Source organism: Vicia villosa, linkage group LG1 (assembly GCF_029867415.1).
Source record: "Vicia villosa cultivar HV-30 ecotype Madison, WI linkage group LG1, Vvil1.0, whole genome shotgun sequence".
In the NCBI taxonomy this organism is placed as follows: domain Eukaryota; kingdom Viridiplantae; phylum Streptophyta; class Magnoliopsida; order Fabales; family Fabaceae; genus Vicia; species Vicia villosa.
The window spans coordinates 71,381,987-71,395,568 of record NC_081180.1 but is presented as its reverse complement, the minus strand read 5'-3'; the positions used below and the strand labels follow the sequence as shown (position 1 = coordinate 71,395,568).

The window sequence follows — 13,582 nt, the reverse complement described above, 5'->3', positions numbered from 1 at the left end:
ATCACAATCGCGACATTATTAGTCATTCTCAACAACATAATCAATTTCACAACTAAATATCAACACATCACAACATTCATGTCACAATCACAACGAATCAAATGCAACTCAATACGTAACTTCATGTTATGCGTATGCATATGGTACCATTCGGAGTAAACTCTCAACTTAAACATTTTCCGTTCGGGCCAACTTAAACATTGTCATATATGCCAACTTAAATAATTGCCATTTAGGCCAACTTAAACAATGCAATGGATGCGACTCAATGATGCACATCCACAATCACAACTTAAACAACATAAACAACATCTGCTAAACAACCTCAACCCAATGTCGAGTTTCAATGACAACAACAACAACATCATACTATTCATAGTTATTTATCGTATCTCAACCACATCTTTACGGTATACAACTTACACAATATTCAACTTCGCAAAAATATCATCAATCGGCAAACATACAATTTCAAGCAAATCTTCCCAAAAAGGTTTTCCAAAGGTTTTCCATCATTTCCAATAGATAGGCATTGATTAAAGCTTCGTGGAGGTTCAAACGGCACTTAAAAAGGAGTTACAGATCAAAAGATACATCAATTAAAGTTTCCAAAAAGTTTCCAACAGCAAGGTTCGCTTAGCGGGCTCAAGCGCGCTTCTCAGAACTAAAAACAGAAGCGAATCATTTTCGCGTCTCCGCTTAGCGGACCAGGTCCGCTTAGAGAGCTCGCGAATTTTCAAATTTGTTCCCAGGTTCCGCTTAGCGGGCCAGGGGCCGCTTAGCAGACGCGGATTATACAGAAAAACAACATCGATAACAGGTCTGCGTAACCACACTTCCACCACCCAAAACCATTCTCAATCAGCAATTAAAGGCATATACAATCAATATCTAACATCATTCATCAACAACCATCATCAAAAACATGACTTCAAGCACAATTTCATGAAAATCCAACATAAACCCTAAGCTTCTAAAACACACATTTAAGGTTACTACACATACAATCTAACCCACCCTAAACATCATCATACAACCCTTAATCATGAAAGAATCTCACCCTTACCTTGGGTTTGGATTGAAGACAACTCTATCTTAATGGGAAACCTAGCTTTCTCCTCTTCTCTCTTTCTCTTCTTTCTCCAAATGAGCTCTAACTTTCTATACCCTTCAATCTTCTTATTTTGTTAAACCCTTACTAATTCTCAAATTGCTAATGGGCTCTAATTAACACCTTTCGATTATTAACACCAACTTAGGCCCAATGACCACTAACCTCACTAACTTATGTCATTTACCAAAATTCCCAATAAATAACACAAAATCACTTAAACACATAATTAACACATAATCAAATAAATAATCCACATAACACCCAATCAAATAAAGCATGTAAATAAAACGGTCGTTACAGAGAACATAAACAATTCTTAGCGTAATTGATTAGAGTACATTTTCCTCGCACATGGACTAGAACTGACAATGAACTGAATCAATTCAAAAATAGTTTGAAATTTGATTTAATAATTAAATTGTTGAATTCGGTTCATGAACCAAGTGAAATGAATGAGATAAAAACTAAGTTTGTTAATTAAATGAGCTGAACTTGAACTATACATCGTTCGACTCGTTAGGTTCATGAGTCAATTCGATTATATATCGATTATATATGAGATCGATTATATTGTTTTTAAGAGTAAGTTTAAAGACTTGCTCCAAATCATAGCCTTATATTTTCTTTTAATCCAACAATTTTAATTGATAATTTATATTCTCCAGTGAGCAAAATATTTCTAAAAATAATTATACAAATAAAAGCAACATCGTATAAATTTCAATCTTATAACTTTTATTTTTAGACTTTTTATTTTAAAAGTATTAATTTAAAATATCAAATATATAAAAAGAATAGACTTTAAAAAATGACTTATAAGTCCATAAAACAAACGAATTGAATCTAACGAGTTGAACTGAAATGTTTGTAAACTTCTAACTAATCGAGTTTGAGCTGGAAAAAAATTGTGACAAACTCAAACGGATATTTGAGCTGAACCAATTCTTAATGAATCGAGCCGAATTGGGGTGAGTTCGACTCGACTCGACTCATTTCTACCCCTACTCGCACAATTTAAAATAGGGAAAAGGAGAAGACATGGCCGACTTCAACAATTGAATCGACGCATAAATTTTTAAAAATTGATTTTGCTTCTGTATCTTTAAATAATAAGAATTTTTCAAAAAATAGTAAAACTTATCTTAAATTTATAGTTTATAAATCAAACAATTAATTTTGACATCTAATAACATAAATATTTATCTAAACTCATATATTTTTTAAGAATTATATGTTTTTAAATAATTTTATGAAAAATTATTTCAAAATAAGGTGATTTATTTTTAAAATTTGATATTTAAAAAAGTGTGATGAAACACTAAGTTAACTTTTTATGAAAAAAATTATTTGAATCAATTTTTAAATTGAAGCTTTCTTAAAAAATATTTCATATTTTTTTCAACAAAAATGTATAATAATTAAAAAAAACTAAACCAAACATATTATAAAAATAAAATATTTATTACAGAGATACAGTAGTTTGCAATAAGAATTTAATTGGAATACACTGACAGTGTAAAGAAGTTTTACACCGTCAGTGAATCACAACCGTTAATCTATTGGAAGTATTTGACTTTTATTTTAATTTTTTTTAAAAGTAATATAATTGAGTGGTTGTGATGCATTGATAGTGTAAAAAATTTTACACTGATAGTGCATAGCAATTAAACTCTTGCAATAAAATTAAGTTGAATGATTTTTATCAAAATTGTGTTTCAAAGAAACGTTTATTTTTAATGATATATAGCATATACAGATCTAAATTATTCTTTATTTTTTCAGTCACGCCTCAAAAATATCATGTACGAGAAACAAGTTTAACACTTACAGAAATTAAATTCTCAAATAAAAGGTTAACTTTTTTGAGTGTGATGAATATTTCAAGAATGCTTTTGATTCATGTGATTTGAACCAGTAGGCTAGGGAGCTTAAATCTGAGTTTTAAAAAAAAAAAGATGTCGGACTCGAGTCAAGCTGATCCGATTTCTAGTCATCTCAATTTCAGATAGTGTCGTGCGTAAAACCCTACCACCATTATGTTATTCCTCTATAGCATGCTATTCAGGACATAGATTTCAATGCAACATTCAAGAACTCAAACTAAGTTGCCACAAAGGCTAGTACAAGTTTCTCAAATTCCAACTGTAAGAGTGTTTGAAACCAGTTTGGATATGAATGTCATAAGTGAAAGATTGGAATAATATGAAGAAACTAATCAGTGAAGAGTACTTTCAGGGTCTTGTTTAATTTAAGGGAGAACTAGTATCACAAACTTAATAAATAGGGTGAGAATAGTAAACAGCTAAAATTTAATGATCAAAGCTGTTTCTCAAAAATGATAGTACAAATTTTACAAAATCTCACAACTTCAAAATATTTACTTCTTGCAAAAACCTCTCATGAAGTTACCATGGAGGCCAAGTCCAATTCTCCGTCCGAGTCTATCACTTCTTCAAAATCATAATAGGGATTCGCCTGCACCTCAGACCAACGAAGAAGTTAAAAAGTTTACACAATTTTTAACAAATTGTATAAGATATCTTGTGTACTAATAAAAGTTTACTTCTTTAGATGTATGGGTGATTATATATTGCTCAACAAGAAGATGAGTGAGATTGTTTACCTTTGGCCTTGGAGTTACAGCCGAAAATCCATGGAATATAGGAGTGTCGAAATTTGGGGGCTCAAGGACAACATAAGCACCTTTGTTGTTATACCTCTTTTCCGTTGCCTGCAGCCGGAAAAAATAGTTCTTAGGAAAATTATCATTATCAGCATTTGAAGCAATGCTTATACACCAGTCTGAACCCAAAGATACAAAGAGTGAGAAAAGATCAGTGAATGAAATGTGATATTACCATGCTTCAAATATGCGAAAGAGTAATGCAGCAAAAAGCGAGGTTTGAAATTTGAAAAACAAGATTTGTCTCCTCTAAAATGTCATTCCTAAGCCTGATCGCAGTTACAAAAAGGTTGAGAAAAATTATCGAAACGAATTGATGTGTTAAACGCAGTTCAATAACCTCAGTTATAGCAGTTCAGTTTGGCATCTGATTTACTTACGTAAAACACGGAGCTGAAGATTATACAGTGCATTGAACCACCAAATTGTGTTCATCAAATTCACTGTGTATATAGGATGAGACCATCCGTATACACAATTTCTTTAGAGAGAAAAACAGCATAATATTTTAAGTTGTATTACTTTTTTTCTTTACACAAAATGAATAGTAACAAGTTTATCGCAAGATAACTACTATTTTATTACATATATGTTCACTTGTTTTCTTATAAGCATGTTAGTCAGAATTGCAATCCTGCTTGTCCGATTCTACGATTCTGCTAAGCCTGGCAATTCTGCTGAGGGAAAAACTCGTATTATTGAAGAATCAGTGGGATCGCTGTTGAAACACGTTTATGCGTTTCTGACATTTCTGTACTTTCAACGGTAGTTTCTACAGTTTTTTTTCCTTTATCACCAGCGGTTCGGGGGCCAGTTCTGGCATCAAGTGGTTCAAGTCCCCTCCCGAACCGTGGTCCTCCCTATCAAGTTCAACGCCAATCACCACTGAACCAACTAACGATTGGTTTCTACAGTTTATTTTGGCAGTAGTGAGTAGTTTGCCCCTCATTTAATTATCCTCTTTAATTCCAATTAACTTCCCTATTAACGCTCAATTAACTTTTGAAATCCTTCCCAATAATACCTACTTAATAGAATTATAAATATGCATATTAATGAATAAATATGCAATATATGTAAGTTTGCAAAATTGGTAGGATCTTCTGATCCGTGTTAAGATCCCTGATTCCCAATCTTGTGACCCCTCCCCAATCCTATGAATGATCTTGATTCTGACTACCTTGCCTATAAGCGCTTGTATATACCATACAGCTACAAATTCCGTGTTTACAAAAAATTAACAGGATTATAATCAAAATATGAAAAATGCACGAGGTTCCCACCGATGTGGGGACCAATGAGGGGGACAGATTGCAGCTGTATGTAACGAGCAGAAAGGCTATTACCACAACTAGAAAATATGACAACCAGAAGCAATATTACCATCGTGCCAAGTGTTACCATCAATAACCGAATCCTAGTGAAGATACTAATCATAATTATAATCATATATTACATCTCATACAAAATAAGTTCATATTTTCAACTCCTAATGACACTATAATGTGAGTACTTGATTTATAGATGTTATCCCTCTCAACAGAAGAGTTAACATCAGAAAAATCTGTCTATGCCTATTAAGGATTGTAATTCACATCTAGTTATAAGAACAAAGAACATACATTAAACATTGGAGTGTAGATCATGCATGTCTAGCCAAGATAATTACCTGAAACTGCGGGTAATCTGGAGCACTAAAAACAGTGACCAGCTTTCCAGAATCTACAACATGATCAATAGTGTATCCTTCAGCCATTCCCTCAAAACCATCCCTCTTTTCCCTAGCATCAGGGCCTTCATGTGACCTTATAATTAACTGAAATGAAATATATGTGACAATCCATTAATCGATAATAAATAGCTAAGAAAAAAACAAGAGTAACTTGTTTGTTTATTACCTTCAGCTGGTACTTCTTCAAAAATTGTTCAGTACAATCAGGACCCCACATCAATCCAATGCCCCTTTCTTTGTTTGGAGAAAGACCGTTGGTTTGTGAAGGGTCAGACCACAAAACATCACCAGGAATCAAGTTTTGTCCTTCCCAAGGGGGATCAAGGACAGAACGTCGAGCCCTTGACAACTCTTCCAAAGAACCAAGCGATAGCCTTTTGCTGTCGGTATTAACATTAATCCTACGATTCTTCTTTCCTTTTAATCGCTTAGCAGGCGTCACAGTTACACTACGGAAAAGTCCTCCATGAGCCGTGTATACACACCCTGCTATAATAGAAGCCAAAGGAAGGCCTTCAAAACATCCTAAACATTTTCTGTATACATGTTTACCACTGTCACTATACTTTACCATAACTTCTTTCTCAAAACCATAAACAGATGTGCAATATTTTGATTCGTGATTCCCTCTTAATAAATATATGTTCTCCGGCATGAATACCTGATGTAAAATAATGATAGTAAAGTAAATATTCAAAAACAACATAGAAAAAACAAAATTATGTTTTTTTAATCGCAAGTGAAAATAAAACATTGTTTCAAACCAAAGCTCCTAAACCTTTCGGACATAGCAGTTGCATGCATTAGGCAATCTCAGTCACTGAACTAAAATCAAATGGCTATGTTATTGTTGAAATCGGCTAAAATTACATTGCAAAACATAAACAAAATCGAACAATTTAAGGCTTGTAACGCAGTAACAACAGGGAATCCATTTACAAACCTTTCCAAGAACACATTAAAATGATAAACCCTAGCTTAATCAAGGTAGTTAGAAAAATTAACATAAAAGTAGTACTATTTCAATTTCCAACAGTAGGTAAAACAAAGCATCATAAGCTTATAGAGCATGATATCAATATGAAGCATAGACACTCCGAATACTACCCCGACACTAACACAGCGACACATGACACATGTAATAATTTGAAAAGGTGAATAAATTAAACGTAATCGCAAGTGTTGGTGCAAGTGTCAGACCCCAACACGAGCACACACTTTTTTCCCGAGGTGTCGGTGATACATCTTAACTAAAATCTCCACATTCAATCACTTGAAATTATTATAGCACATTATATAACAAAAAGCACAAAATCCAAGCATTAAAAAACTGAACTTTCATGAAAAATAATAATGAAAAAAATTAAAAACTCAAACTTTACCAAATTTTTTCAAAAAAAATTTACCTTCCAAGCCAACAAGAGCAAGAAAGTTTCGAGTCCCCAAGCTCCACGATCAACATAATCACCATTGAATACAAAGATTCGATCCCGAGAAGGGTACCCAGCTTCTCGGAAGAGGAAAAGAACATCGTGCAATTGACCATGAACATCTCCAACAACCACAACCGATGCAGAAGATTCGGGTTCGGGACGAAAGGGTTGTATAGGGATGCAATTGGGTTCCTTGTGAAGCATCTTGGAGGCGATGAGGATGAGAGAATCGAAGACTTGAACGGGGAGAACGGAAGGGAATTGGGAAGGTGGTAGGTTTTTGGAGGACCAATCGAAGCAGAGTATTAGGTTTTGGATCCATTCTATGGTTAGGTTTCCGTCTTCTGGCCAAGATATTGGGAGTTGAAGTTCTGGTGGTGGTGATGATAATGATGGTGGTGGTGGTGATGTTGATGCAGGTGGGGGTTCTGGGTTTTCATCCAATGTGGTTGCGCCGTTGACGGTGACGGTGGCGGAATCTGGTGGTGGTGGTGGTTCTGGATCAGTGTAAAGGTCCATTGTAAGAGTGACAAGACAATAGATGGAAGGAATAATGAAGAGTCTTAAAAAGTGTTGTTAAAGAATCATGTATACACTGTGTATTTTCTCTCCCTCTGTTTTTCGGTCATTGTCTTTTGAATATACAATGTAATATTCCTAATAATTTGTAAATGAATATTACATTTAATCTTAATTGTTTAATTTAAAATTTAAGTTTAAAATTTTTTATGTATGTTGTAAAACGAAAGGTTTAATGGAGAATTGGAAAGAATTGTTAACATTAAGTTGGCAGTAAATAACTATAGGTAAAATTTAGTGTTTAAAGGTGAATTTGAAAAGTTTTATATTGGAGAGATACCACGTTTTACGGTAGATTGGTTACTTGGGACGTGTTTCAAGAGATAGCAATTTTGTGAAAGGGTGATAAGGTATAAAGCATTCAAAATGGGCTATTTCATATGGGTCAGTCTGTCTGATCTGAAAAATTATAGAATTTGGGCCTTAAAATTAGAGCTCATATTTTTCAGAGCCTTTTTAGCCGAGCTCTGAAAAGCCCGCTACCCATTAGGGTTAGCCCATATGGGCCGTGGGTAGTCCATCAGGCCTGCATAATTATAAATTTTAAAAAAATATATTAATATTTATATTATCTTACTTCAAAATAGCATATTGAATTTTCTCACTTCACTAAATTTTATCTCTATTTTATTCAATCTTTCTCTTTTAAATATTATACATTAATATAATCAACATTTTTTCATCATATTATATTAGTTTTTCTCTTATAATAAATATTCAAATATTATTTTATACAATTTAGACATATACTGTATTTAGAAACACATTATAATATTTATAAGAGATAATATAGTTCTTAAAAATGTATTATGTTTAAAATAACATAATTTTTAATTTTATTTATAATAAATATTATGGAGTTTTTATTTTAATTTTTTTTTAAAAAAAAAACCCATTTAGGGTCGGGTAGCCCGAAACCCATCTAGAGCCGGGCTCGGGTAGTAAATCTCGAGCCCATATTATACAGGGCCTTTTTGGCCCAGCCCTGAAAAGTCCAGGGCCCGCTAGGGCCGACCTGTTTAGGGGCGGTAAAACGGGCAGTGGCCCGCCGGGGCGACCTGCGCACCCGCTAAAAAATGGCGGATTGAGTTGGGATTTGGGTCCGCCGCCCATCAAAGTCTGTCCTGCCAAAACCCGACGTCTGCCTAAGCTCACCCCATCAAAATTCATCGCCCGCTAAAGCTCGCCTCACCTATTCGTTAAGTTCGTTTCGCCTTAAGTCCGTCTTCTTTTAGTTAATTCTAGTCATTCAAATTTTTTATGGTTTTATTTTATACATTTATTTGTAAATATATGCAATATTGTTTTAGGTAAAATTTGTTTAAATGATGCTTTATAAAAAAATTCTAAAAAATAAGTGAAAAACTAAATTGAAAGGTAAAAAAGACTAGTAATCTATTGAAAAAATGAAAGAAAAATAAATTAAAAAATAGGCGGGCAAAACCGCCGCCTGCCAACCCGCCACCCTGGCGGGCGGGCATGTCCGCCCCTCTCGCTTTTTGGCGGGCTTAAGACGGGGTGGGGCGGGCGGCCCATTTTGTCGTCCCTACATGTGTGTGTTTGTCGGCGTCGTGTCGGAGTCGTCTAGCTGGCTTGACTCGGTTTAGGCTTAGGTTTGGGTGATCCATTATTTTCTGGTATCAAAAATGATGAAAATTATTTAATATTAATTAATTTTATTAATGTGTGTGTTGTATATTGATTATTGGTATTTTGTAAATTAATTAATAATTATTTAATAATTTAATAATTAATTAATGTTAACCAAGTTTTTGACCAAGCTTCCACATTTTGTCTACCACGTTTCTATGTTTTCTTGCTGATCAAGTTGCATAACGGCTACTTTTAGATCAGATTTGTTTTATCCCCTCCCACGTTCTCTCTCATTCAGGTCATTTTTTGCATATAAATAGAGACTTTCCTATCTCATTTTCTTCACTCAAGATTTATGCATTCTGAAATCTCTCTTCTCTTTCTCGCCTCTACTTCTTCTAAATTTTCTTTGTACATGTAGTTAATTATGTTAAATCATTGTTGGGCAACAACTTTGATATGAGAGACTTCGGAGAAGTCAGTGTAATTCTTGGTATCAAGATCACTATATCCGAACAAAGATTTTCTTTGGACCAATCTTATTGTGTGGAGAAGATTTAAGAAACTATAACTACTTTGACTATAAACCTGTTTGCACACCATACGATACAAATGTAAAACAGTTTAAGAATACTGGTGATAGTGTATGACAACACGAGTATGCGAGCATCATTGGCAGTCTCACAGACAATATTATAAAGATGAAGTTTTGGTTATTTCTAACAACAACAAAAAATTCAGTGTGATTCTGAAGCCATCTGAAAAACCACTTAAGAATCAGAACCGCAATGTTGTGAGCCGAACTAAGAATCCTTCTAGGGCCCTAATTGCCTAAATTGCTAGGCAGAATCTACCACCTCAAAGAAATGACGCTCTTGTTTTCACTTGATTTAATTGTGGAAAAGCAAGTCATATGGCTAAGAGATGTAAGTAAGAGCAGGCTTAAACCTATTGGTGGCTCTAGTGCACATGTTAACCTAATTGATGAGAAATCCATTACTATGATCACTGAAATTAACATGGTTGGTGGATGTGATGATTGGTGGATAGACACTGACGCCCCTTGTCTTGTTTGTTATGATTGTGTTATGTTCAAAACATACATGAATATTGTTGAAACACTTTTACAGGATAAGTATTTTCTTTATCGTATCCACAGAGATTGAGTGATATTACCGCCGTTCTATAGTTGAAATTGTTTTAAGCAAAGGGTATGAAAGGTTTTAGTTTCAAAATGTAACAGTTGCATGAAAATTATTAAATGACGGTAAAAAGAGTTGAGGTTTTACGATTGCTAAAACCATATCAAGATTAGGGTACATTAATCTAGTTTATATGTATTTTCTTAAAGAAGCATGTGAACTTGTTTCCAATTAATATAAACATGTATCCTCTCAATGTGTTTCATGTCTAAAACGGTATTATCTTTCAATGATCAAACAAGCTAAGATAAACCAATTAAAGCAAAGTTAAACATCTATATTCATCATCAACTTGTCCACATACAAAATATCAAGAGAAATACATACAAATAAAGATCAACCACCTTTAATCTTGACACATAGATTAAATTAGCTACCCATAACCATGGTAACTTGATCGACAAGCAAGGAACAAAGCTTTAGTAGCATCAAACTTGAATGAATCAAAGATTGAAGCATGAAAGCTTTGATTTTGAGTAAGTAATGAAGAAAATAGCTCTTTTTCACCTTAGGTCAGAAATTTGAGTGTTTGGAAATGATAAGAATGCCCAAAAATATCTAAAAGTAGCTTATAAACAAGTTCCAAAAAGTGTAAGCGCGCTTAGCCAACTGACCGCGCTAAACGGGCTTGTGAAAATATTTGGTTCCATTCAGGGGACCGCGCTAAGCGAGTTAGGCAGGCTAAGTGTGGTAAAAGAACCCTCTTTCTAACATAGTTTACCGCACCTCAAACGGACTTACGAAGCTCAAGTTATGTGTGATACAAGATAACCAACGCATTACTGGAATTAACTATGTCGGGTATAAAAACCATATAATCACTATTGTTGTAGTGATTCTAGACCCAGTTTCTCCACTTCAAAAAAATAGTATTGTGTTAGATTTCTAACACAAATGACAGCACCTCAAACAGACTTACGAAACTCATGTTAGTGATAAGTGCCAAAATGTTGTTATTTTGAGTATATAATTGTGGCACTTATCGATTCTATTCATTCTAATTTTGTAATAAAATCCCCACTTTTGTGTATATATTCGCATACTTTAGTTTTCATTTGTTTTATGTATCATTTACTAGCTTTTCTTTATATTTTTGTAGGTATTTTATATTTTGGGAAGCTTGGAATGAAGCGGGCAATTTTGGAACACTTTGGAGCAATTTTGGAGCCATTTTGGAGAAGTATTGTTCAGCAAGCTCCGCTGAGCGCCCGTCTAGCGCGCTTTCCAGTGGCGAACCAATTTTCCTGGCCGCTAAGCGGAGGCTCTGGCCGCTAAGCGGAGCCCTGTTTACTGTTCTAGATATTTTTGTAATACGTGTAGTCCGCTCAGCAAGGTTTGGCCGCTAAGCGGCCGTAGCAGAAATTGTGTTTATATTTCTTCATTTGTAACATTTCTAAGGTATGGTTTTGGAGAGTTTTTGGTTCCAACTCCATCATTTTCATTCTTAGATCAAGATTAGCTTAGAAAACAACACCGGGTCATGCACTTGGAAGATCGGAGGTGGATTTCTCATCAACCGGAGCTGACAACCCGCGAGATGTTTGGTTTATCTCTTCTATTCTTTGTGTATTTCTTTGTGTTGGGTTTGTTTGTATAGTTACTCGAATCTTATGTATATTTACCGATTATAATGTTATGTTTAACTTGCTTTACAAATCTGTGTTGATGTTATCCTAGATTTTTGCTCTATGTTGGGGATTTGGGTTGCTTTAGAGATAAACTCCTTGAATCCTTATCTAGGATGATAATATGTTGGTTCTGAACTCTAGAGATAGATTTAAAGCTAGCATTCACTGTGGGTATCTGTACTTAATGCTTTCTTGTTTGAGCGGCGCGCGAGAGATCGCCGACGCGAGAACACGGATGTTCTCGCGACTTCGCGTTAGAGATAACCTTAGTTGTGAGATGATCTCGTTTGTGCTCCAGAGATGGACGCTTATGTGAGAGATACGTGATGACATAGATGAGTACCGTAGGTTGAGTATAACGGGTCGGTAAGTGTATGTTTGTGAAGAGTGAATATATTTACATTCCTGATAAGTTCTTTCTCTTCTAAGAATATGTTTATTTTTACCTGTTCATATCTTTTTATCTTTTGTTCATTCAAACCCAAGCTCGAAACTATAGAAACTATTGAATGGCATCTCTCCATCTCTGTGGACGATAATTCCCGGATCAATATTTCCAAATCTTTTTTGTTGCTTGCCCTATACTGCATTCAACAAAATGGCGCCGTTGTCGGGGATGGTTATGATTGCATCGCAATAGTTTCCGTGGTCTTGAGCTTTGTATATATCGTATATATTGTATAGTTTCACTTGTATATATATTTACTTGTACATGTTTACTTGTTTATGTTCACCATATAAGTTTACTTGTATATGTTACATATAAGTATACTTTTATTGGTGAATGTTGGTGAAACATGTTGATCTCGGATGCGCTCTTTAATAACAAATTGTCACTTTTCAACTTGTGAATCCAACATTCACTAACTTTTCTCTTTTTATATGATAACAGTTGTTCGTGTTCCATACTTGTGTATATGTGTTGGTTTGTGTACATAATTGTATACTTGCGTTTTCTTTTATGTTCGTATAATTGTTGTATATATTTGTACCCATAACGTTTGTTGAGTGGTTGGTTAGGACACTTCCTTTAGGTTTGCGCGGTGAGACGTTACCATGGCATGACGAAAGGAAGCTACTTTCCAAATACCAAAACAATAAAGGCGTCGAGCTAATGACGTAAAACAAGCACTTGTTGGGAGACACCCCAATGGTTGTAAATATTGTTTATATTTCTATTTATGAGGTATTTAGGTGAAGTGGAGGAAAATTGGAACAGCTGTTTCTGTTCTGATTTTTCTGGTTTTTCTGTCATCCGCTAAGCGAGCCTAGCTCCGCTAAGCGATGACAGTAAAATTTTGTTTTTCTGCTCTGTACCAGTGGGGTTCCCATTCCACTTGGTTCACTCATTTTTCCACTTTCACCAAGGCTATTTAGTAGTAGATACTAGTTTTATTTTTCTAATTCTTTTATTGGTTGTTTGTACTCGAATTTAGTCGGTAATTCGAAGATTTTTGAGGTGATTTTCCAAAGCTTGAGTGTTTCAACTTGCGGATGTATGGTAGGATATTGTTTTTGAAGTCGTATCATTCAAGGTACTCATTTATCGCTTTCTATAACATAGAAGGTTTAGGAAACTTTTCATTTGTACAATTACCATGCCATTCATTCGTTTTCA

At 34.5% G+C, this 13,582-nt stretch overlaps 1 protein-coding gene across 1 annotated transcript; it reads right to left on the bottom strand.

Moving 5' to 3' along the window:
- Positions 1-3,337: 3,337 nt before the first annotated feature.
- On the bottom strand, positions 3,338-7,579 carry LOC131641440 (serine/threonine-protein phosphatase 7-like). Its single transcript, XM_058911738.1, has 5 exons — positions 6,936-7,579; positions 5,696-6,190; positions 5,467-5,613; positions 3,738-3,845; positions 3,338-3,589 (listed from the first exon to the last, which is right to left on the bottom strand). The coding sequence occupies exons 1-5, from the start codon at positions 7,479-7,481 to the stop codon at positions 3,512-3,514; spliced, it is 1,374 nt and encodes a 457-aa protein (XP_058767721.1). The 5' UTR covers positions 7,482-7,579; the 3' UTR covers positions 3,338-3,511.
- Positions 7,580-13,582: the final 6,003 nt, after the last annotated feature.

What these genes read in the sequence shown, in the direction of transcription:
- LOC131641440 (XM_058911738.1), bottom strand. Translation starts at nt 7,481, where the DNA reads ATGGACCTTTACACTGATCCAGAACCACCACCACCACCAGATTCCGCC. An exon ending in TGCTCTTGTTGGCTTGGAAG is followed by an intron (nt 6,191 to 6,935) that starts GTAAATTTTTTT and finishes ATTTTACATCAG; the next exon opens with GTATTCATGCCGGAGAACAT. An exon ending in CAGATTACCCGCAGTTTCAG is followed by an intron (nt 3,846 to 5,466) that starts GTAATTATCTTG and finishes TTCCGGCTGCAG; the next exon opens with GCAACGGAAAAGAGGTATAA.